Source organism: Thalassophryne amazonica, chromosome 1 (assembly GCF_902500255.1).
Source record: "Thalassophryne amazonica chromosome 1, fThaAma1.1, whole genome shotgun sequence".
NCBI lineage: Eukaryota > Metazoa > Chordata > Actinopteri > Batrachoidiformes > Batrachoididae > Thalassophryne > Thalassophryne amazonica.
The window spans coordinates 93,938,191-93,963,812 of NC_047103.1; the positions used below are offsets into that span (position 1 = coordinate 93,938,191).

At 45.7% G+C, this 25,622-nt stretch overlaps 2 protein-coding genes across 2 annotated transcripts in view; both read right to left on the minus strand.

Annotated features, from left to right (window-relative positions):
- Positions 1-25,622, minus strand: part of c1ql3a (complement component 1, q subcomponent-like 3a) — a 154,167-nt gene that overhangs the window by 72,099 nt on the left and 56,446 nt on the right. The window lies entirely within an intron of this gene.
- LOC117512631 (histone H4-like) lies at positions 6,869-7,156 on the minus strand. The gene has a single exon (XM_034172782.1). It carries the CDS (start codon positions 7,154-7,156, stop codon positions 6,869-6,871), a length of 288 nt encoding a protein of 95 aa, XP_034028673.1.

Genomic DNA, 25,622 nt, shown 5'->3' on the forward strand with positions numbered 1-25,622 from the left:
TCAAAGGATAGTCTGCATGTTTGTAGGCATGTAACAAGGTTTATTTAAGAAAAACAAAAAAGCTTTCTACACAGGAAATTTTGCTGAGCAAAATTTACTTTGCTGGGATAACATTTGATCCCAGTCTAAACAGAGTAAAAAACACTATTGTAAAGTGAAATCAGCTCTACCATGTTGCTGACCAAATGGTTCCCCCTGCCCCCTGCCTCCACTGTGCATGCGTCATTTAGTGATCATGGCCTCACTTAGCCGAAATTAAATAAATGCATTAATTCTTTTCTCCAAGAGGGCTGACATTTCAACTGAGAGAAGACTGTTATTTCACGTTTTGATGTGAAATTCCGGGGGGCAATCTGGAGACAGCTTCTGAAACACTCCAGCCCACATTCCAACAAAATGGTAATTTAGAACTCTTCAGAGGAGTCCTTGAAACCTGTTTATCAGTGAAATTGTGGCCAGTGTAAATTATGAGACATATTAACTGCCAATCTTCAAAATCAGAGATATTCCAGCCCGCGAGAAGTTAACAATCCCAACACTGGTATCATTTATAATGGCCCCATCACAAGGCAAGAGACTTCACAGACCAGGTTGGTGTAACAGTATATCTTCCCCCCTGGATATCCCCACCCCCACCCCCTGCATAGCAAGTCTGCTGCAGTATTATCACACATTTCATCCTCCATTCTGAACTGTCTGACCCCTTTTATGTGTAAATTCTCTCAATTCTCATCGACAATTTCTTCCCTGCTCATGTATTATTTGACCTCCCCACTTATGATTGGGTAGCGGGCAAGATATAGCTGAAACAGTGGAAAACAATATTTTCATTCTCCACAAAGGCCCCTTCACACATAGTGCAAAGTGTGGATGATGTTTGGACAAATTCTGCAAAACAACATGAAACAGTTCGAATTTGGGCACCACGAAACATTGTGCTGACGGGCAGGCGTGCACAATCCTGGTGCGAGAGCTCATGCACACGATGATTATTCGAGCAGGAACAGTGCGAGGTGCACCACATCGTGCCGCTTATGTGGAATAATTTTTTTTTTAAAAGCCAGTAGTGTGTGCTTTCAATGTCACACTCGTGGGAAACAAATTTCACAGCAGTACAACAGTGATTGCCTGCAGTGTGCAATTGTGCCAAGAGTGCGACTGGCCACGGTGTTAGATGTTCGCGTGTGTCACCTGGAATTTGGCCGGCACCTGACACGAGAGGGTGCGTTGGGTTTGCATAGCGCACACTTTGTCTTCCAACTGCTGGTGTGTGCAAATAGTTGTAGCAACAGGTGTACGAGGCGTTGGAGGCACAGATGATTCCACACCTTTTTACATGAAATTCCTGCTTCGTGCAGGCGTCGACCAAACTTCGCACTATGTGTGAAGGGGCCCTAAAGAAGTGCCTGACCCCTTTTCGTGTAAATTCTCTCATTTCACTTCTATAATTTCTTCCCTGCTCATATATTATTTGACCTCCTCGCTTATATTTGGAAGGGGGATTTAAAGATCCATCTATTGATCTCACGCTCCATCCGTCCCTCACTCGTGAACAAGACCCCGAGATACTTAAACTCCTCCACTTGAGGCAAGGACACTCCACCGACCTGAAGAGGGCAAAGCACCTTTTTCCGGTCGAGAACCTGGCCTCGGATTTGGAGGTGCTCATTTTCATCCCGGACACCTCACACTCGGCTGCAAACCGCCCCAGTGCACGCTGAAGGTCCTGATTTGATGAAGCCAACAGAACCACATCGTCCGCAAACAGCAGAGACGAGATTCTGTGGTTCCCAAACCAGACCCCCTCTACACCCTGGCTGCGCCTAGAAATTCTGTCCATAAAAATAATGAACAGAACCGGTGACAAAGGGCAGCCCTGGCGGAGGCTAACGTGCACTGGAAACAGGCTTGACTTACTACCGGCAATGCGAACCAAGCTCCTGCTGCGGTCGTACAGGGACCGGGTAGCCCTTAACAAAGGACCCCGGACCCCGTACTATTCGATCCGTCTATCGTATCGATAGACGGATCGGTGCAACATCTGCAGTGATGCGGTCGCTGTATCAGACCGTCGTGGTGAAGAGAGAGCTGAGTAGGGGGCAAAGCTCTCGATTTACTGATCGATCTACGTTCCGATCCTCACCTATGGTCATGAGATTTGGCTCATGACCGAAAGAACGAGATCGCGAGTACAAGCGGCCGAGATGAGTTTCCTCCGCAGGTTGGCTGGGCGCTCCCTTAGAGATAGGGTGAGGAGCTCGGTCACTTGGGAGGAGCTCGGAGTCGAGCCGCTGCTCCTCCACGTCGAAAGGAGTCAGTTGAGGTGGCTCGGGCATCTTTTCCGGATGCCCCCTGGACGCCTCACTGGAGAGGTGTTCCGGGCACGTCCCACTGGGAGGAGGCCCCGGGGAAGACCTAGGACACGCTGTAGGGATTACATCTCTCGGCTGGCTTGGGAACTCATTGGGGTTCCCCCAGAGGAACTGGGGGAGGTGTGTGTGGATCGGGAGGTCTGGGTGGCTTTGCTTGAGCTGCTGCCCCCGCGACCCGACTCCGGATAAGCGGAAGAAAATGGATGGATGGATGGATGGATTTAAAGATACTTCAGAATAGGAAATATTACTATTGTAGATAGCTATAGATACACACAGAAAGAATACCAATATTGTTCACCATCAATCAAACTGTGTTTCATCTGTGACCATAAGATATCCATGAAATATAGATTTTAGAGGTTGGTCCATCCTGAGTGGGCCTTATCAAGGTTCGGGTAAGCTTTAATCAGTGCTGCCCTGTCGGAATGTTGCCTTTCACGGCTGGGGGGGATTTCCAGGGTGAGGGGAGTGATATCCTAGGATATTCCACCCAAGAGAACAAGTCTGTCTTTTGAGTGACAGTGACTGACAGGAATAATGTGCCAACGATAATTTTAAGGAGTGTCTACATCCAGTCATGGCCAAAGGTAGGAATGAACTGCAGAGTCATGCCCACACATGTAATATCACAGCAACTGAGATCTATAAAGAAGAACTATGTGTACACATGGCTTTATAAGGCCAGTGAAAAGAATATGTTGTGTACACGTCTCTCCCTTTTCGGGTACACACAGCTTTACTCAGGATTTTATGGAGAGCTTTGCAAATGAGCTTTGATTTTGTAAAACTGTACAAATAAAACATGGGTCACTGTTGACACAAGATAATGTGTAGAATGCAATATGAGTCAAACATGGACATATGAGAACTTTTGAATATATAGATTTTGTTTCATTGTGAACAAATAGAACAAAATAAATGAATCTAACCAAAACTTTTTTGAGGAAATTAATTACCTTAAACTATATAATTAACTCAAATAATTAATCATTTAAGTAAAATAATATTGGTTGTTATGTCTTGGCATCACGTCCCCCCAGGTCCTTTTGGAGTTTGCACGTTCTGCCCATGTATGCATGGGTTTCCTATGGGTGCTCTGGCTTCCTCCCACATCCAAAGACATGCAGGTTAGCTTAGTCAGAAGTTTTAAATGGACTGCAGACGTGTAAATGTGTTTGTCTGTCTATATGTGGTCCTGCAATGGACTGGCAGCCCATCCACGGTGTACCCCTTCCTTTGCCCAATGACTGCTGGAATAGGATCCAGCCCCCAGCCCCTCCCCCGGATGACCTTTAATTGGAACAAGCAAGTATAGAAAATGAATGAATCAGTATTGGTTGATTTGTGGTGCATCAAGTTAAATGCATTAAGTGAATAGTAATCACTTGGTCTGTGGAATTTAATCATTTCAAATATATTGGAATCATTTATAATAGTATCTCACCTAATATGAAATATGATCAGATTGCAACAACATTTAATTAGACACATGTTCTTGGCACTGCTTTTTCCCTCTTCTATGTTTTTTCCAGGTTGGCTGAGTTCCTGGCAGTTGGATGTGAGTGGAGAAACTAAGGATGCTACAGCATTTGCCTGTTACATCCCCATTCACAGCTTCATGTTGGACTGGAGTAGAGAAGGATTGAAAAACACGAACACAGATCAAATTTGGACTTGGATTTGCCATATACCTTGTGGCAAACTACAATTTAAAGTTTACATGTTCTTCATGAGAAAATCCTCTATATTACTTCATCATGAAGATTTATAACTGGTGATGCAATAAACAACAGCTTGTCCAAGCATAACCACAGAAGCCTATAACTCCATCAGTGTTATCTGGGTGTTTTGGTGGCTTCTGTTGACCCCAAAATGCGAATCTGCTGCAAACCCTGAATATCCGTAGACTGTTTTGCTCCAAACCGTGAATAAAATATCTCACAAAATGTAAGTAGCAGTAAGTGAAGATTATTGATGACATATTTTTTTCTTTAGTTTAAGTAGTTTACAGGTCAGTTCCTTCAGGAAATCTTGATCACAAACCCCATCTTCGCAAAAATATTTTTTGTGGAGGAGGAGGGTGTCACTACCAAAAATCTGTGTCAACACAAACAATTTATTTCATTTATATAGCGCCAAACAAAGTTGCTTCAAGGCGCTTCACACAAGTAAAGTCTAATGGCCCAGTCACACGGCAATTAACGAAGGGTACCAAAGCCCAAAATAACATGGTTGGCCAGGGGGTCTGCAATGAATTGCCCTTTAAGGGACTAATAAAGTATTCTAATTCTGATTCTGATTCTAACAAGAAATCTGGACTTACATTGACTTTCTGTGGAATCGTTTAACCTTCGCTCACCTTCGTTCCTGCAACTGGCGCTTCATCAGGATTTTTAAACTGTTGAAAAATTTGAACGAATGCCACAGTGGTGGTCAAGTGGTTAGTGCACTTGGTTTCGGTGCGGCAGTTTCCCGGTTCCAATCCCACCCCTGCCACATTTCTCCATGTAATGTGGAGTTGCATCAGGAAAGGCATCCGGCATAAAACCTGTGCCAATTCAACATGCAGATCCGGATTTGCTGTGGCAACCACGAGTGCAAACAAGGGAGCAGCCGAAGGGACTTACGCCACAGAAAACCTCAATTCATCTGTATTTCGTTTTGCTGTTGTTGTTGATGTTTTTTTTTTTTGTTTTTTTATTTATCGTTTGCTTAGTTTTTGTAATGTTAGCATTTAGTTTGACTTAGTTCGACCAGCTGAATATTTTCACACAGTGCAGAAGCCGTTTCTGAGCGCTGCTGCTACTGCTGCATTCATGTACCGTCGGAAATTACAGGGCAATCTCAGCCTGTTTGCTTGGATTTTTTTTATCTGGGTGGGGGGTCAGCTTCACTGGGCTCAGGCACCTTGTATAGGTCAGAATTAATCTTTTATGTGGATACGATTTCCGATGGTACTTGAACACAGTGGCAGCAGCAGCTCCTGCATGCCCTTATTATTTTTTATTAAATATAACGATATGAGTGTAGGAATGACAATCCAGCCCTTCTGTACATGTGGCAACAGGTAGATGATTCAGATGATTATATAAAGAGCTGTTCTGGAAGGCAGAATTCACGTTGTGGATCAGCTGCAGCTGGTGGAAATAACCAAACATGGGAAGTCAATGCGTGTTCACACGGACTGATCAATTTACTGCTCTGATATATTCAATCATCTTTACACTTATATTTATTCCTCTTTTGACAGTTTTCTGTTACAAATCAATATATATGACTTAGTAATGTAATACAATGATTGAGCAGTGACCACAGCACACCAGCGTATTTTTTTTTTGTTGTTTTTGTTTTTTTTTTAATTGGAGCAAGATGGAGCGCACATCGTATCAATAGACAGTGAGGGTTCTGATGATTAAGGAGATGATCCTCTTTTGTTCTGGATGAGGAACCAGAGCAGGTGGTCCCACCGACGTGTGCACAGATCTCCAAAGCTTCTGTTTGCAGTTTCTCCAGGACTCAGGCACTATGAGCTCTGTCCCAGCGCAGAGTCCTGGAACTCAGACACACACTGCTCCAGCTGTGGCTCCAGGCACATTTTGTTTAAAGCGTGGAGATCGGTGCGGTTTCATTTTGTTTCTCTTTAATTCCTTTTGCACTCTTGGTTCGTAGGCTATTCAGTGATAAAGCTCATTCGTCCACCTTTTCTCATTGAATTGTGACTTTTTCCCTTTGTTCAGGAATCATCGTATGCTGTGTGATTGGGCCATAACCTTACCAACCCCCAGAGCAAGCACACGGGCGACAGTGGTAGGGAAAAACTCCCTCTGATGATTTGAGGAAGAAAACTCAAGCAGACCAGACTCAAAGGGGTGATCCTCCGTTTGGACCATCCTACCGACATAATTGACAAAACAATTTACAAAACGAATATACAGCAAATTTTGCCGGATGGAGCCACACCTTAAGCAAGCAGAAAAAGCAGAATCAGGCATTGGAAAGACAACAAATACACTATAATTTGTCAGCATTAAGCAACAAGAAAAACAGAAGAAATACTAAGGTGACTAGCCCTAAGCTTCACTAAAAGACCCAGACTTTAGATAAAGTTGAGGCTGCTACCCGCTCAGTTTCCTAATAAAATGAATTTAAAAGGGTAAAAAGCATAATAACGTACGATGCCACTATGCTAGCCATACGAAAGGGAAAATAAGTGTGTCTTAAGTCCGGACTTAAAAGTCTCTGCAGAATCTGTTTTATTGATACAAGCAGATCATACCACAGAACAGGGGCTCGATAAGAGAAAGCTCCCAGCACCCAGAGGAAATCCACACAAACACAGTGAGGACATGCAAACTCCACACAGAAAGGCCACAGGTGGGAATCAATCCCATGACCTTCTTGCTGTGAGGCAACAGTCCTAACCACTAATCCATTGTGCTGCGAAGTTGTTGTACAGAAAGTAGAACTGTTTAACCACCGAAGCCGTAGAGAGTTCAGCCCTGTCTCTTCAGCACATACACCACATCCATGGCAGCCACGGTCTTCCTCTTGGCATATTCAGTGAAGGTGATGGCATTACAGATCACATTCTCCAGAATCACTTTCAACACACCGTGAGTCTCCTCGTAAATAAGGCTGGAGATACGCTTCACCCCACCGTGATGAGCCAGATGGCGGATAGCAGGTCTGGTGATTCCCTGGATGTTATCACAGAGATCTTTACGGTGCTGCTTGGCACCTCCTTTCCTGAGTCCTTTGCCACCTTTTCCCCGTCCACTCATCTCTCCCTATTAGCCTTAAGAAAGACAATATGTAAGCAACAATGGCGCACTGTAATCGGACACAAAGTGTGGATTTTCCTCTAAAGTCTTCCTGGATGAATGAATGAATAAAATCCTTCATGGAGGGGAATGGGGCTGCCAGACTGACACGCACCCAGCCAGGGGGTGAGCCCCTCTGCGTTCAGTCAGTGAGGCTGTTGGAGGGAAACCTGGAAGTCTGGAGGGGGTGAGAAGTGGGCTAGGGTTAGTCAATGAGAGCACATTTTGATCAGACACCAATTGTAGATTTTCCTCTCAGGTGTTCCTTGATGAATGAAATACACGTGGCCCTCAGATGACATTTGCCCATCCCGGGAGGGTTCAGAGGGGCGGCGGAGAGGGAAAGCTGGGAGTCTGGATGTGGATTTTCCCCTAAGGTGTTCCTGGGGGAACGCAAAACGCAAAACATAAGGACACGAGTCATGAATTTGTGCAAAATGTAAGATAAATTATGAAGAAATTCATGTTTTGCAAAATGTGTGTTCATGTACCATTTTTTCAGTATTCATGTTTTGAAATTCACGGTTTATGATTAATTCACAATTTGCAGCAGATTCATATTTTGAGGGTCAATATTTCTCTCACGAATCTCCTTCCATGAATTTCTGAGAACTGCCTCCTTGACACAGATTTACCATAGAGTACCGTACTGTTTGTATTTCTTAATGACTGATGCAAATTAATTATTCAATGACTTGAAAATGTTCAAGCCATTGAACACCCCCTAGCTTGTCTCAAGAAAACAGCTGTTGCTGCCTGGCTACTGCTCCTGTTTGTACGGGGTCACCACAGTGGATCCAGCACAGATCTGCATTGGGATTTGGCACAGGTTTAATGTAATCTTTATGCCAGATGCCAACACTACTCCAGTTTTACCCAGAGAAACACACATAGCTCCTTGTCTTCAGTAGAGATCTCCTATCCAAGTACTAATCAGAGCCCACACTGCTTAGCTTCTAAGATCTGATAGGATCGGACTTACACAGAACAGAATGGCTGTCTCAAGAACACATCTGTAAAGGCTCCTTCACACAAAACATGAATGATGCTGAATGGCGCACAAAGAAGGATTCGAATGGCACTCATAAAAAATCAGAGCTGCACTCAAACCCCTCATACAGCAGTCAGCACAACCATTCTGCCACAGTACATGCACTTCACATTCGCGGTGCCTCATGCTGGAAACCCAGTTGAACGGCGGTGAAGATGAGGTCATACATCTGACCATGGTCACAACATTCGTACGGCATGTTGTATGCAGGTCAGACCATTCGGACTGCGGTCGAGGGGCTGCACGAAATGATCAGCCATGTCGAAACCCTGGCCGAATGTTGCAATCGAGCCAGCCTTCACACCAGTGGCTGAAAGAGGGTGAATCGTGGTCGAATGCCCATTCGACCCACACTTGGCCACAGTCAATGTGCCACCCACAAACTTACAATAGCAGTTGTGGTGCACTTGGAACATGCAGGCCCATTCACACGATCAGCATGAATGTAGTGCCCTGAACACCACTGTCGAGGTGCAGTCGAGGTGGCAACAGCTCAAAGGGCGGTCAGTGTGTCATGTCCCCCCACCCCGAGTACCATGCATAGCGTGCGAGTGTGTCGTGTCTCCCCCCAAGAACCACACATGGTATGCAAGTGTGCTGTGCCCTCCCAAGCACAACAAGTGACATGTGAGTGTGTCCTGTCCCCCCTCTCCATCCAACACTATCGAGCAGTGGCTGAGTTCCAAGGTGGCGAACACTCGAACGGCAGCTGGAATGCAGTGCAATCACTGTCCAGCGCAGCGTTCACACCTGGACATGCTGTCATCTCCATGATGGACGTCATTTAACTCATACATTGTCATTCCCTCACATGGGATACACAATGTATTTAAGACATGATCATCACAGCTGTATTATGAGACATGCAGGTGTGCACATTGTGCTGCCTGCCCAGGGTGAGTCGATGCATGTGACAGAGCCGGCACGTTGACAGATGCAGCTGAGCAGGATATGAGAGCTGTCAAACACCTATCATGACATATGCAGCATATTCCTGTGGAGGTGGAATTACGGGTAGCAGTGCGCCCAGCTGCCAAAACAGAGCTAAAAATAAAAACTCTACCCTGTGCCTCATGCCACATGACATGCGATCGCAACGTCCACATGGTCCATCCATCATGTGGACATTAGCTGACAGCCAGGACACACGTGTGTACCAGTGTGGACAGTGAAAGCGAGCCCATTCGTGTGAGTGCTTTGCTGCTGCATACAGGGTGCGTGTCGCCCATTGGTGATGTGATGTCCATATTGACATGATCATACTCGATCACAACCGCTACAGTTATGCATTTGTCAGGGGACCATGGTTGACATGTAATCACGTCATGGTTTGAATGTCATTCAAAATCAAACAGGGAGGGTGCTGACCATGGCCAATAACTTCATTCCTGCAGCTTGTGCTGCTCCACAACATTGCAGCCGCCGCATGAGCACATCACAAAGCTGGGAACACATATTGTCACATGTGCTCCAATCACCCATGTACAAGGCATGGTGGTGCATGCATGTCTGCAAACGATGATGACATGGGGAAAAATAAAAAAACAAACAAAATAACCTTTGGATCACCCACAGCCACGTCTCAGCACACACGGCGATGACCATGCAGTGCCATGTGAAATTATCCGTGTGATCTTTGTGATCAGCCATTTGGTGAGGCTAATGTCATGTCACAAGGCTAATGTCACGTCCACCACGTGTTATAGTCCACATGACATGGTGTCCTTTGGCACACTAAGTGGCTGGATGCACGGACACGTGGACCCTCTGTGTGGCCGGGAGTGTTGCCACAGTTACTTTGAAAAAGTAATCCAATTACTGATTACTCCTTGAAAAAGTAACTTAGTTACTTTACTGATTACTCAGTTTTAAAGGTAACTAAGTTAGAGTACTAGTTACTTTCAGCAGCTGCTGACAACACCCCCTCCCCCGTCACATCAACATGAAAATGATAACCTGTTTTGCCAATACTTTATAGTCACCCTTTCTTTACTTCAATAAATATAATGCTTGTTTTATAAAAAATTAAAGAAAGACATCTTTCTTGAGCTCATATTTAACTGTTGACAGCACTGTAATGGTAAAACTTACAATTTCTACCCAACATTGTTTATACATGTAACTATTAAATTCTTTCTAACATTTGCCAAGATTAATGAGCAAATCATTAATCCTGTTTTTCAATAATGTCTCAGTTTGAACCTTCTGACTTAAAAATACATAGTGGTTTTATGCTCAGTGTATGGCTGCATCAATTGGGTTGGACAAAAGAAAGTTATTTCACTCTACAGAACTCCATTAGGCCCATAAAGATGGTTAGCAGTAATGAAGCGGAGGACCTGGGTTTTGTCTTCAATCCGTAGGATACATAGTGGACACTTCCCTCATGACAAGTTCTTAACTTATTTTTGCTTGAGCAGCATCAAATAAATTATATAAAACTGGGAAGGCAGCATATTTCTTGTTTTATACCTCAAGGCTAGTCTGCTGAATTCTAGTGTGTGCGCGTCCTCCTGTGTGCACAGAGGGGGGAGAGGAGACCAGTGTGTGGGAACTTCACCTCAATAGTCTTTAGTTGAATTAATGCCTTTGTCATATGTCATCATTTGTTCTTTCTGTACAATATTTGCTGAAGTTGATGAGTTAATTGGGAGTTAGAATTAATATGACGTCACACCTGTTGCTGCTCTTTTAATCTCAGCTGTATGTTAATGAGCAACACATTATGTAATTGCAGCTGTTTGTGTTCTGTCTCTCTGCATTATAAATTGGCTGCATTAAGCCTCTGGCTACTTCAGACAAGGTTCATTAAATCCAGGCCATTTTCTTACTGGTTCTCTGTCTTTTTTTTAAATTAACATATGCATATCCGGGCATAGGTAGAAGGGTCAGTGTTGGCCTCGTTCCAACCTTTAAACAGATATGTTGGCATGATGGTTTGAGCAATGAATTAATACTTTAAGATCATCCTTTCAACTCCCAGCTGGTTCCAGCACCTGATACCTCTCCTGCACACCCAGCAGTGAATGGGGCACTTGACTGATTAGAATATGGATGTATAATGCAGCAAGGAAGAGGACTGGCCACCATGACCCAGAATATGGGCCAGACCCACTAAATTTGACAACCACAACTTTTGTAGTGCAGGGGAAACCGGGGCACGGTGAATCACGGGGCACAGTGAATCAGTAGCTATATCTGCAAAACTACATATATATATATATATATATATATATATATATATATATATATATATATATATATATATATATATATATATATATATATATATATATATATATATATACATATATATATATATATATATATATATTTACAGCAGTTATGACATTTTATGCATAAAGACTGTTGTGTGGGCCGCCAGAAGAGGAGGTACTGCTGGCCCACCACCAGTGGGTGCCCTGCCTGAAGTGCGGGCTTCAGGCACGAGAGGGCGCTGCCGCCACGGACACAGCCGGGGGTGACAGCTGTCACTCATTATCTCTTGACAGCTGTCACCCATCTACTCTACATCATCTCACTCCATAAAGACCAGACGTCATCTCCACCTCGTTGCCGAGATATCGTACTTCACTGGAGGTAATATTCTCAGCCGGGTAACTAACTGTGTTTAGTCTGAACTCATTTTTGCAGCTGTTTTTCCTGTGGAGTGCATTGTCTGGAGATTGGCGTGACCGGCGACAGCTTCGCTTCACACCCCGCCAGATAAGTGCTTTGTGACAGGAGCTGCACGTGTGTTAGAGGTGGAGGTGGCATTCCCACCGTTGTTGTTACGGGGTGTACACACACCCACACTTGACTGTCTTTGTTCTTCACCAACAGTACCAGATCCGACAGTCGGGGACAGTGATCACCTGGGAATTCGGGACTTGGCGGCTCCAGTATTCACCGGGTTCGGTGGCGGCGGAAATCGTATGGTTCCGGCTCTTCTCAGGACAGACGTCTTCTATCCTTGAGCCTGCCCACATGTCACCTTTGTGGATTGACTGTTATCATACTCTGAGATTGTCTGTGTATTCGTTGTGCACCTTCACAACATTAAATTGTTACTTTTTGGCTCATCTATTGACCGTTCATTTGCGCCCCCTGTTGTGGGTCCGTGTCACTACACTTTCACAACAGGATATCTCGGCCAGCGTCATGGATCCCGAGGGGCGTCATCCATCTGTTGGACAGCCAATGGAAGAGCAGGGTGCACAGGCGTCTGCAGGAGGCGTGCTCGGTGAGTTGCAGCAAATCCTCACCGCCTTTACCGCTCGGCTGGATTTGATGTCTGAGCAAAACGTCATCCTTAATCGCAGGATGGAGGCTCTCACCACATAGGTGGAAGCGCGCGATCAGAGCGCTGCTGCGGCTGCTCCTCCTGCCGACCCGGTGCCGGGTATTAACATTCCACTGGTCGTTCAACAAACCCCCCCACCATCCACTGAAGCATACATAAGTCCCCCTGAGCCGTACGGGGGTTGTGTGGAGACGTGCGCGGACTTTCTGATGCAGTGTTCACTCGTCTTTGCACAATGACCCGTGATGTACGTGTCTGACGCCAGCAAGATGGCTTATGTTGTTAATTTGCTTCAGGGTAAGGCACGCGCCTGGGCTATGGCACTCTGGGAACAGAACTCACGGTTGTTATCAGCATACACTGGGTTTGTGGGGGAGTTCAGAACAGTGTTTGATCACCCTAACAGAGGAGAGACCGCTTCAACAATGCTACTGTCAATGCGACAGGGGCGCCGGTGCACAGCCGAATATGCAGTCGATTTCCGCATCGCGGCTGCGAGGTCCAGCTGGAATAACGTTGCGCTCCGCGCCGCCTTCATAAACGGACTGTCATCGGTCCTGAAGGAGCATCTCGTAGCTAAGGAGGAACCGCGGGATTTAGATGGGCTTATCGATCTCGTTATACGGTTAGACAATCGGTTGGAGGAACGCCGTCGGGAGCGAGGCGAAGGACGTGGCCGGATACGTGCCGTCCCTCTCCCTTCTGGATTCGAAAAGGGGCCGCCCTCCCCATGCTCCACAGCCGCAGCGCTCCATGGGGCAACAGCTCCCCCTGCTGACGTTGTTAGGGAAACGTGTTCACCCCCCTGCATGGAGCCAAAATCTTTACTAAGCTGGATCTTAGAAATACGTATCACCTGGTTCGGATCCAGAAGGGAGACGAATGGAAGACGGCATTTAACACCCCGTTAGGTCACTTTGAGTACCTGGTCATGCCGTTCGGCCTCACCAACGCCCCCGCGACGTTCCAAGCCTTGGTTAACGACGTCTTGCGGGACTTCCTGCACCGATTTGTCTTCGTGTATCTGGACGATATTCTCATCTTTTCTCCGGATCCTGAGACCCATGTCCAGCATGTACGTCAGGTCCTGCAGCGGTTGTTAGAGAACCGACTGTTTGTGAAGGGCGAGAAGTGCGAGTTTCACCGCACGTCTTTGTCCTTCCTGGGGTTTATCATCTCCTCTAACTCCGTCGCCCCTGATCCGGCCAAGGTTGCGGCGGTGAGAGATTGGCCCCAACCAACAAGCCGTAGGAAGCTGCAACAGTTCCTCGGCTTCGCTAATTTCTATAGGAGGTTCATTAAGGGCTACAGTCAGGTAGTTAGCCCCCTGACAGCCCTGACCTCTCCAAAAGTCTCCTTCACCTGGTCGGATCGGTGCGAAGCCGTGTTCAAGGAGTTGAAACGACGGTTCTCTACTGCGCCAGTTTTGGTGCAGCCCGACCCTAGCCGCCAGTTCGTGGTTGAAGTGGACGCCTCTGACTCAGGGATAGGAGCCGTGCTATCCCAGAGCGGAGAGACTGATAAGGTTCTTCACCCGTGTGCCTACTTTTCACGCAGGTTGACCCCGGCTGAACGGAACTATGACGTCGGCAATCGAGAACTCCTTGCGGTGAAAGAGGCTCTTGAGGAGTGGAGACACCTGTTGGAGGGAGCGTCTGTGTCGTTCACGGTTTTCACTGACCATCGAAACCTGGAGTATATCAGGACCGCCAAGCGGCTGAACCCCAGGCAAGCCTGCTGGTCACTGCACTTCGGGCGTTTTGACTTCCGGATCACCTATCGCCCCGGGACCAAGAACCAGAGGTCAGATGCCTTGTCCCGGGTACACGAAGAGGAGGTCAAAACTGCACTGTCGGATCCACCGGAGCCCATCCTGCCTAAGTCCACTATCGTGGCCACCCTCACCTGGGACGTGGAGAAGATCGTCCGGGAGGCCCTGGCACGGAGCCCGGACCCCGGAACTGGTCCGAAGAACCGTTTGTACGTCCCACCAGAGGCCAGAGCTGCAGTCTTGGACTTCTGTCACGGTTCCAAGCTCTCCTGTCATCCAGGGGTGCGAAGGACCGTGGCAGTTGTCCGGCAGCGCTTCTGGTGGGCGTCTATGGAGGCCGACATCCGGGAGTACATCCAGGCCTGTACCACCTGTGCCAGGGGCAAGGCAGACCATAAAAGGTCCCAAGGACTTCTCCAGCCGCTACCTGTGCCTCATCGCCCCTGGTCCCACATTGGCCTGGATTTCGTCACGGGCCTCCCGCCGTCCCAGGGCAACACCACCATCTTCACGATAGTGGACCGATTCTCCAAGGCGGCCCACTTCGTTGCCCTCCCAAAGCTCCCAACAGCCCAGGAGACAGCAGCCCTCCTGGTCCACCACGTCGTTCGTCTGCATGGGATACCCACCGACATCGTCTCTGATCGTGGTCCCCAGTTCTCCTCACACGTCTGGAGGAGCTTCTGCCGGGAACTGGGGGCTACTGTGAGCCTCTCGTCCGGGTATCACCCGCAGACCAATGGACAGGCAGAACGGGCCAATCAGGAATTGGAGCAAGCTCTGCGCTGTGTGACGTCCGCACACCCGACGGCCTGGAGTAAACATCTGGCCTGGATCGAGTATGCGCATAACAGCCAGGTGTCCTCTGCCACCGGCCTCTCCCCATTTGAGGTGTGTTTGGGGTATCAGCCTCCGTTGTTTCCCGTGGTGGAGGGAGAGGTCGGTGTGCCCTCGGTCCAGGCCCACCTGCGGAAGTGCCGTTGGGTGTGGCGCTCCACCCGTTCTGCCTTGTTGAAGGCCCGGACGAGGGCGAAGACCCATGCAGACCGCTGGCGATCCCCGGCCCCTGCTTACCAGCCCGGGCAGGAGGTGTGGCTATCCACGAAGGACATCCCCCTCCAGGTGGACTCCCCGAAACTTAAGGACAGATATATCGGACCATACAAGATCCTCAAAGTCCTCAGTCCTGCCGCAGTGAAGCTCCAACTCCCGGCTTCACTGCGGATCCACCCGGTTTTTCACGTTTCAAGGATCAAACCTCACCACACCTCACCCCTCTGTGCTCCCGGACCGGCGCCGCCTCCTGCTCGGATCATCGACGGGGAGCCGGCTTGGACGGTGCACCGGCTCCTGGACGTCCGTCGGATGGGCCGGGGGTTCCAGTACTTGGTTTACTGGGAGGGGTATGGACCCGAAGAACGCTCCTGGGTGAAGAGGAGCTTCATCCTGGATCCGGCCCTCCTGGCCGACTTCTACCACCGTCACCTGAACAAGCCTGGTCGGGCGCCAGGAGGCGCCCATTGAGGGGGGGGTCCTGTTGTGTGGGCCGCCAGAAGAGGAGGTACTGCTGGCCCACCACCAGTGGGCGCCCTGCCTGAAGTGCGGGCTTCAGGCACGAGAGGGCGCTGCCGCCACGGACACAGCCGGGGGTGACAGCTGTCACTCATTATTTCTTGACAGCTGTCACCCATCTACTCTACATCATCTCACTCCATAAAGACCAGACGTCATCTCCACCTCGTTGCCGAGATATCGTACTTCACTGGAGGTAACATTCTCAGCCGAGTAACTAACTGTGTTTAGTCTGAACTCATTTTTGCAGCTGTTTTTCCTGTGGAGTACATTGTCTGGAGATTGGCGTGACCGGCGACAGCTTCGCTTCACACCCCGCCAGATAAGTGCTTTGTGACAGGAGCTGCACGTGTGTTAGAGGTGGAGGTGGCATCCCCACCGTTGTTGTTACGGGGTTACACACACCCACACTTGACTGTCTTTGTTCTTCGCCAGCAGTACCAGATCCGACAGTCGGGGACAGTGATCACCTGGGAATTCGGGACTTGGCGGCTCCAGTATTCACTGGGTTCGGTGGCGGCAGAAATCGTGTGGTTCCGGCTCTTCTCAGGACAGACGTCTTCTATCCTCGAGCCTGCCCACATGTCACCTTTGTGGATTGACTGTTATCATACTCTGAGATTGTCTGTGTATTCGTTGTGCACCTTCACAACATTAAATTGTTACTTTTTGGCTCATCTGTTGACCGTTCATTTGCGCCCCCTGTTGTGGGTCCGTGTCACTACACTTTCACAACAAAGACATCTTCCTTATAAATTAGTGTTTTGTTTTTGGATACATTAAGGGTAAAACTAAGTGGCAAGTGAAGTCAGTTTTTTCCTATCAAAAGTAAATTTTGTGGATGTCAGTTTCTTTGTATTTATTTCTCACAACAGAGGAAAGGTGGCCCAAAAATATGTTATTAGTTAGAAGACTACCCCGTTCAACTGTATGCTATGTGTTATGTCTTCTCCAGACTATCAGCTATTTGATAACATGACATGCACCTGGGGCACAGTGAATCAGGGCACAGTGAAACAGTCTAGAAAGTGATTTACTAAGCCCCAGAATTAAGTGGATGACAAATATTACTTTTGAAGCTTATACATTTATTTTTCCATGAATTATTTCTATAATGTGTGTATATAAATAACTGTTTTCACGTTTGAACAGAAAATATGACAGTTGTATTTATAATAGTTTCTAAAGGGCTTATATCACTATATAAGACACTCACACATTACACACCTGGTTTGCTGGATTATAGTTTGTATATGCATTAGCATATATGTATTTACTGCTTTTGAAGAAATCTTGATAATCATGTGTTTTTCATTATATTCTAAGTTGATTCACTGTAACCCGTGAATTAGTGTCCAAGGCACAGTGAATCAAAAATTTTAAAATTGATTTTAAACACCTGAAAATTACACATGGGGAGAAATACAACCCCAATGTATGACTCATTTGCCCAAGTGCCAACATGGCAGCCATCTTGGATTTTGAAAAACAGTGGCCTTCAAACAATTGGTTCTCAATATCCCGCCTCCTAGACAAAATAGAATTTTCTCGTGGCCAAATGTACATTTTTTGGTAGCAATCCAATGGTCCTAACTGACAACATGCAAAGATGGTTAAATCATTTGGTGGCTATCTTACATTTTTAATATGCATCACTGAATTTATGTGATGGTGAAAATGATGTCACACATAATATTGAAGGGGCTTTTCTGGTGATCTCAATATTTTGGTCTATCAAAAGAAAAAAAAAATCAGTTTTTGACACTTGTAAAGGCAGTAAGAACAGAGGCAGAACACTTCCCCATTTGACTACACAAATCTGTGTGTCATTTATTCACACAAACACAAGCTAGCAACATCTGTAGATGAGTGTACAAATCTCCATCATCCTCACGATCATCACCACTGTCACTAACAAACATGATACCCTGAGAATCTTCATCATTCTGGCAGTCAGCACTTGACTGACGTAGCTCCATGAAGGGTAGCTCCAATGAATTCCAGGAATAGCTGTGTAAAGAAGTGTCCTTTACATTAACATGTGACCATCTCAGTAATGGCCTTTGGCCTTTATTACTTTGTTTAATGACACATACATTGAGGAAAATAAGCATTTCGACACCCTGCGATTTTGCAATTTCTCCTACTTAGAAATCATGGAGGGGTCTGAAATTTTCATCTTAGGTGCATGTCCACTGTGAGAGATATAATCCACAAAAAAAATCCGGAAATCACAATGTTTGATTTTTTAATAATTTATTTGCATGTTACTGCTGCAAATAAATATTTCAACATCTGCCAATCAGCAGAAATTCTGGCCCTCAAACACCTGTTAGTCCGCCTCTAAAAAGTCCACCTCCACTCCACTTATTATTCCAAATTAGAAGTACCTATTTGAGGTCATTAGCTGCATAAAGACATCTGTCCACCCCACACAATCAGTAAGACTCCAACTACTAACATGGCTAAGACCAAAGAGCTGTCCAAAGACACCAGAGACAAAATTGTAGACCTCCACAAGGCTGGAAAGGGCTACAGGGCAATTGTCAAGCAGCTTGGTGAAAAAAGATCAACTGTTGGAGCAATTAGAAAATGGAAGAAGCTAAACATGACTGTCAATCTCCCTCGGACTGGGCTCCATGCAAGATCCCACCTCGTGGCTTATCAATAATCCTAAGAAAGGTGAGGAATCAGCCCAGAACTGCACGGGAGGAGCTGGTCAATGACCTGAAGAGAACTGGCACCACTGTTTCCAAGGTTACTGTGGGTAATACACTAAGACGTCATGGGTTAAAATCATGCACGGCACGGAAGGTTCCCCTGCTTAAATCAGCACATTTCCAGGCCCGTCTTGAGTTTGCCCATGACCATTTGGATGATCCAGAGGAGTCATGGGAGAAAGTTATGTGGTCAGATGAGACCAAAATGAAACTTTTTGGTCTTAATTCCATTCGCCGTGTTTGGAGAAAGAAGAATGCTGAGTACCATTCCAAAAACACTGTCCCTACTGTGAAGCATGGGGGTGGAAGCATCATGCTTTGGGGGTGTTTTTCTACACATGGGACAGGACGACTGCACTGTATTAAGGAGAGGATGACCGGGGCCATGTATTGCGAGATTTTGGGGAACAACCTCCTTCCCTCAGTTAGAGCATTGAAGATGTGTCGTGGATGGGTCTTCCAACATGACAATGACTCGAAGCACACAGCCAGCATAACCAAGGAGTGGCTCAGTAAGAAGCATATCAAGGTTCTGGAGTGGCCGAGCCAGTCTCCAGACCTAAACCCAATAGAAAATCTTTGGAGGGAGCTCAAACTCCGTGTTTCTCAGTGACAGCCCAGTAACCTGGCTGATCTAGAGAAGATTTGTGTGGAGGAATGGGCCAAAATCCCTGCTGCAGTGTGTGCAAACCTGGTGAAAAACTACAGGAAACGTTTGACCTCTGTAATTGCAAACAAATGCTACTGTACCAAATATTAACATTGATTTTCACAGGTGTTGAAATACTTATTTGCAGCAGAAAAATCATACATTGTGATTTCCGGATTTTTTTTTTTTTTTTAGATTATGTCTCTCACAGTGGACATGCACAGATGAAGAAAATTTCAGACCCCTTCATGATTTCTAAGTGGGAGAACTTGCAAAATTGCAGGGTATTCAAATACTTATTTTCCTCACTGTACATCCAGACTGCGAGTAGCGATGATACTGCCGTCAGCTGTAACATGATGACTGCCTCACCGGCGACACACCCACCTGTCCAGAGCAGCAAAGCACTCACATGAATGGGCTCCAGGATGTGGGGCAAATGAGCTGCCCATGCTGGTCTGTCAGTCAGCCTATCATATGACGGACGGACCATGTGGACGTTGTGATCACGTGTCTCGTGAGGGTCAGTGGGCCGTTGAGCTGTATTTATTTTTCACCAAGTCATGAGAGCCTGTCCACACATGTGCATCTCAATGGTGTGTTGAGAGGTAATGTTTTCCATGGTACAATATGTGTTCCTCAGCATTGAGTAGCGATGACACAGTGGTTAGCTTTGACATAATGGTCGCCTTTGTGAAGGCGTGTGTGATCATCTAACGGTTTGGTGCACCCACATATGCTGGCGTCATCTGATTGCCTTGGTGGGTGCGCAATCGCATCTCGTGTGACGTGGCTGACCAGTTGGATGGCACACTGGCGCTGTGACACCCAGCTGGAGCAGCTGGGTTTTTATTTTCAACTCTGTTGTAGTGGTGTGGGCACACTGCTGGCCAGTGATTTCACATCCAGTGCGACATGGTGGATATGCCATGATGGGTGTTCCACAGATGTTGCATTGTGGTGGGGGGACACTCACTCATACACTATTGATGTTGTTGGCGGGGAGGTGGATGACACACTCACATGCATTGTTTGTGGGTAGACACAACACACTGACCATCCTTTGAGCTTTCACCACCTGGACTGCAGCTCGAAAGGTGTGTCCTGTGCTCTCCATTCGTGTTGGCTGCATGAATGACCCGCATTTTCTAAGTGCCGAACAACTGCTGTTGGAAGGTCATGGGTGGCACCTCGATTCTGGCTGAGAGTGGGTTGAATGGCCATTCGGCACCATTCGCCCTCATTCAGCCACTGGTGTGAAGACTAGCTCATTTACCACAATGTAACTGTCAGACCTGCGTACGACATGCTGTACGAATGTTGCAACCATGGTCAGATGGCAGGACGACCTCATCTTGACACCATTTGATTGGACATGAATGTGGAGAGCATGTGCTGTGGCCAAATGGTTGTGCCGACTGCTGTACAAGGCCTTCAAGGCGGCGCTGATTTTTTTTACAATTGCCATTCAAATCATGCATGTGCCATTCGGCCTCAACTGTGTTATGTGTGAAGGGGCAATAATGGAGGGACCAACATAAAGCTTAAATTACATTGGGGAAACAGGTCTCACTGGACAGATCAAAAACACTTGAAACCGAATGAGAGAGTAGTCTGAAATTATAGATGAAAGAGAGATTATTATAATATTAATTTTACAATATTAATTTTATAATATTAATTAAAGTAATATTTGAAGTGGGTCTCAAAACAAACTGGTGAAATCCAGATGTTTCTAAAATATCAAAGACCACTGACAGGGTCTGAAGATTTATTAACATGAATTGTTAAAATCATCATTAACTAAACTTTGATCCAAAATTAAATTAATTAAAATTAAATTAAAATTATATAAGAATGTGGAATAGGGGCCAGGTCTGTACGCAATGACAAACCAACATGAAATCCAGCAATCGAATCATAACTTCCCCCATCCACTTGAGAAAAGCCAAGAACTAAGTGTTCAAATGAGTCAACCCTAACACCCCTATGAACCACCAAACCAAAAAACAAATTTGTAGATTAAAGCAAGTCCTCCACCTAGTCTAGCAGCAGCAGAATAGAATAGAAGCAGCATGGGCAAACATATATGCTGGGGCCGACACCAGATGCAAGGAAGTGGAGCTATCGAGTGGGGGGAGTTCAAACTTTGAGGAAAAGTGGGGTATTCTGGGGCTTCTTGGAAGACCAGTATAGTGATTCAAGCCTTGGTCCCACCAAATAATAAAGCCATGAATAATGAGCCAATATGGATTTGTCAGTGATTATTTGAATAATGATTCACATATAAATCTATCACGTATCTGCTATGAAGAAGCCTCTATATGTCTCTAAGTACCTCACATGTGCCAGGTGTCAGCCTCTAATGAGCCACGACTGACCTGTCATTTGTGCACCATCCAGCCTCGAATGATTCAGATGGATTTTGGTGAAGATTCTGTCGGCTTCACACTGATCAAGGAGTGTTAAAACCTTTTTAAAGACGGCCCACAGCGGCGGAGGGTGCGCGGCGCACCGAGCGGCCATTGACAGGCTGGAATGACTAGATCATTTCTAAACTGAACACTGTGTTGATCCAGGACATCGTGTGACTACCACAGAAATGGCAAGAGAGCTGGACATAGCACTTTTGCGGCACATTCCACTGTTACAGGACATTTTGTAATGAAAGACGTGCGGAGGATTTCGCTCGTCGGCACGGAGCCACTCATGGCACACAACAAAAAAAACACCTCCGTGTTGGAAGTCTCACAGGACATGTTGTGGCATGTCCAGCTGTTACACAATTTCTCGGATACTCACTCGACTGAAAAGCCATTGAAAGCCGTCTGAATCTTCTGAATGGTTTCCAACACGGAGGTGTTTTTTTTTGTTGCGGGCCATGAGCGGCTCCGTGCCGACGCGCGAAATCCTCCGCACGTTTCCAACTGGCTGTCTCTAACAGTTTCTGAAAAAAATTTCATGGAGCAAAGCGGCAGTCTCTCAGCCATTTCCCTGACAATAAATATCCGACGAGGGGGGTGGATCAGTGCTCACTCAAAGCCTGCCCACAGGTGAATGACGCAACCGACAGGCGTGAAAAAACTCACGCATGTGCATGAAGGTTCAAGCTTGGCTGATGCAATCACATGTGATTCAAATCCATATACTTTTTGAAAAAAATAAAAAGGTCTGTTACTTTTTGGACAGACCTCGTAGTGCTCTGTGACTAAAAAGATTAATCCAGGTTTTGAGTATATTTCTTATTATTACATGGGAAACAAGGTACCAGTAGATTCAGCAGATTATCACAAATCCAACAAGACCAAGCATTCATGATATGCACACTCTTAAGGCTATGAAATTGGGCTATTAGTAAAAAAAGTATAAAAGGGGGTGTTCACAATAATAGTAGTGTGGCATTCAGTCAGTGAGTTCGTCAATTTTGTGGAACAAACAGGTGTGAATCAGGTGTCCCCTATTTAAGGATGAAGCCAGCACCTGTTGAACATGCTTTTCTCTTTGAAAGCCTGAGGAAAATGGGACGTTCAAGACATTGTTCAGAAGAACAGCGTAGTTTGATTAAAAGGTTGATTGGAGAGGGGAAAACTTATATGCAGGTGCAAAAAATTATAGGCTGTTCATCTACAATGATCTCCAATGCTTTAAAATGGACAAAAAACCAGAGACACGTGGAAGAAAACGGAAAACAACCATCAAAATTGATAGAAGAATAACCAGAATGGCAAAGGCTCACCCATTGATGAGCTCCAGTATGATCAAAGACAGTCTGGAGTTACCTGTAAGTGCTGTGACAGTTAGAAGACGCCTGTGTGAAGCTAATTTTTTTTGCAAGAATTCCCCGCAAAGTCCCTCTGTTAAATAAAAGACGTAAGGAAGAGGTTACAATTTGCCAAAGAACACAACTGCCCTAAAGAGAAATGGAGGAATATTTTGTGGACTGATGAGAGTAAAATTGTTCTTTTTGGGTCCAAGGGCCACAGACAGTTTGTGAGACGACCCCCAAACTCTGAATTCAAGCCACAGTTCACAGTGAAGACAGTGAAGCATGGTGGTGCAAGCATCATGATATGGGCATGTTTCTCCTACTATGGTGTTGGGCCTATATATCGCATACCAGGTATCATGGATCAGTTTGGATATGTCAAAATACTTGAAGAGGTCATGTTGCCTTATGCTGAAGAGGACATGCCCTTGAAATGGGTGTTTCAACAAGACAATGACCCCAACCACACTAGTAAACAAGCAAAATCTTGGTTCCAAACCAACAAAATTAATGCCTCGCAGATGTGAATAAATCATGAAAAACTGTGGTTATACAACTAAATACTAGTTTAGTGATTCACAGGATTGCTAAAAAAGCAGTTTGAGTTTGTAGCATCAACAGCAGATGCTACTATTATTGTGAACACCCCCTTTTCTAATTTTTTTACTAATAGCCCAATTTCATAGCCTTAAGACTGTGCATATCATGAATGCTTGGTCTTGTTGGATTTGTGAGAATCTACTGAATCTACTGGTACCTTGTTTCCCATGTAACAATAGGAAATATACTCAAAACCTGGATTAATCTTTTTAGTCACATAGCACTACTATTATTCTGAACACTACTGTATTCCTCTCACTCTGAGCATTAGCAGGTGCATTTCCAGAAAACATTTCACTCGGCAATCCTCAGCATTTTTCAGTGTGTGACATCCTAATTAGCAAAACAGAACATCCCAATGACTGACAGACATAAGGAAACAAACCTGCTCCGTCCGAAAACGAAGCTTCTGAGCTGCTGTTCGAACGTGATGGTTCGGATTTACAGAGAGCAGACAACACGCTTCACCCTTAAACTCTTAACTTTTTCAGAGTGATTTTGGAGCCTGAAGTATGGAGACACACTGTTTGTGTGGATCCTGGTTTACTGAAGCTGTGGACATGGACGCGAGACATCTGACGCTGTTTTTAACAGACTGCCTGGACACAGAGATGGATTTGTTACATTAGAAAAAAGTCAGAATACATTATTTCCAGGAGTTCATGGACATTATTTTATGTGCCACGATTGCGTTTCTTTGATTGTGTGAAGTTTACATTTGGAAATCCACAACACGACAGTGAGTATGGCATGTTCCCCTTTTGTGTTTTGTGGCTAGATTTCTTTTTTTTTTTTTTTTTAAGTGTGAGAGAGTGTAAATCTGGAGCTGGAATGCGTGTGCTGCGAAGCTCGCTGTGTGTGTGTGAGTGTGCGCATGTGCGCGCGTTGTGCAGCTTACGAGACACTCGTTTTTCCCCGGCAGCAGATGCACTTTTTTAGATTTTACTGATAACACCACTCATAATTAATCGTGCACAAAGCTGAAACTAGAGCAGAGATGGTTACTGACAGGCTGCGTTTATGACTCATGGCCATGCCGGTGCACAGAAACCTTCACAGAGCTGCTGCTTTTACTGTGACTACATCAAAATTAACAGTTATCACTTAAAAACAAGTCATCATAACACAATATCACACTTATGTCAACTGTGGAATTAATCTGTGCCTCCGTAAGGTTATCAGCAACATTCCATTGAAGCACACGCTGGGACGCTTCTAGTTGTAACATCACTTTTGGGAAACACACGAGTACTCACGAGTATTTTCTTTTCGGACGTCTCTGTACTGTTTGTTGCAATTGCCGTATACTTTGAAACCGGTCACTGAAGTGCACAAAGTAATCCCAGTGGATCAGCGGATGGTCGGTAACAGCCTAAGTCTAAACTGTAATGATTTTTGTGCGACATGTCCTTTCAGTAAGTAAGGGCAAGTAACTCAAATGTGCAAGTTATCACAGACACAGAACTCTACATAACAGAAAATATGTACTTTCAGAACCTGCTGGGGGAACACATGAACAAAAACATATTTATTGGCACAGTTCTCAACATAAGTACAGAATTCATATCAAATATCATTATGGTGTTTCAAACATACTGTGATGCTACTGTTGCTATTTAACAGATGTCACCATTTGTGAATATGACTTCTTCCCTCAATTTATCTTTGCTAAAGCCGTTTCAAGAATAGAAATAGTCTAACTACACTAACAAATCCTTATAATTTATCTAGGTATGTTGTATTCCTGAATATGCCCCAGGCTTCTGACTTTACACAAGTGACAACTTTGCATAGCCCTCAATCTGCACCATTAACAGGTGGTTGAGGTTTGCTGCAATCAGTGTAGTCCGCAGTCTGGTCTTGACACATTCACTGTCGTCAGTGTGTGTGGGGATCACTACTGTTATTTTCCTCTGGCTCTTTCTGTAACACTGCCCCTCACAAAGTACAAACTTGAACTATTCTGCACTTTTAAATTTATTCAAAGTTTTCACA

Excerpts from the sequence above, each read along its gene's own strand:
- LOC117512631 (XM_034172782.1), bottom strand. The coding sequence starts at position 7,156 with ATGAGTGGACGGGGAAAAGGTGGCAAAGGACTCAGGAAAGGAGGTGCC.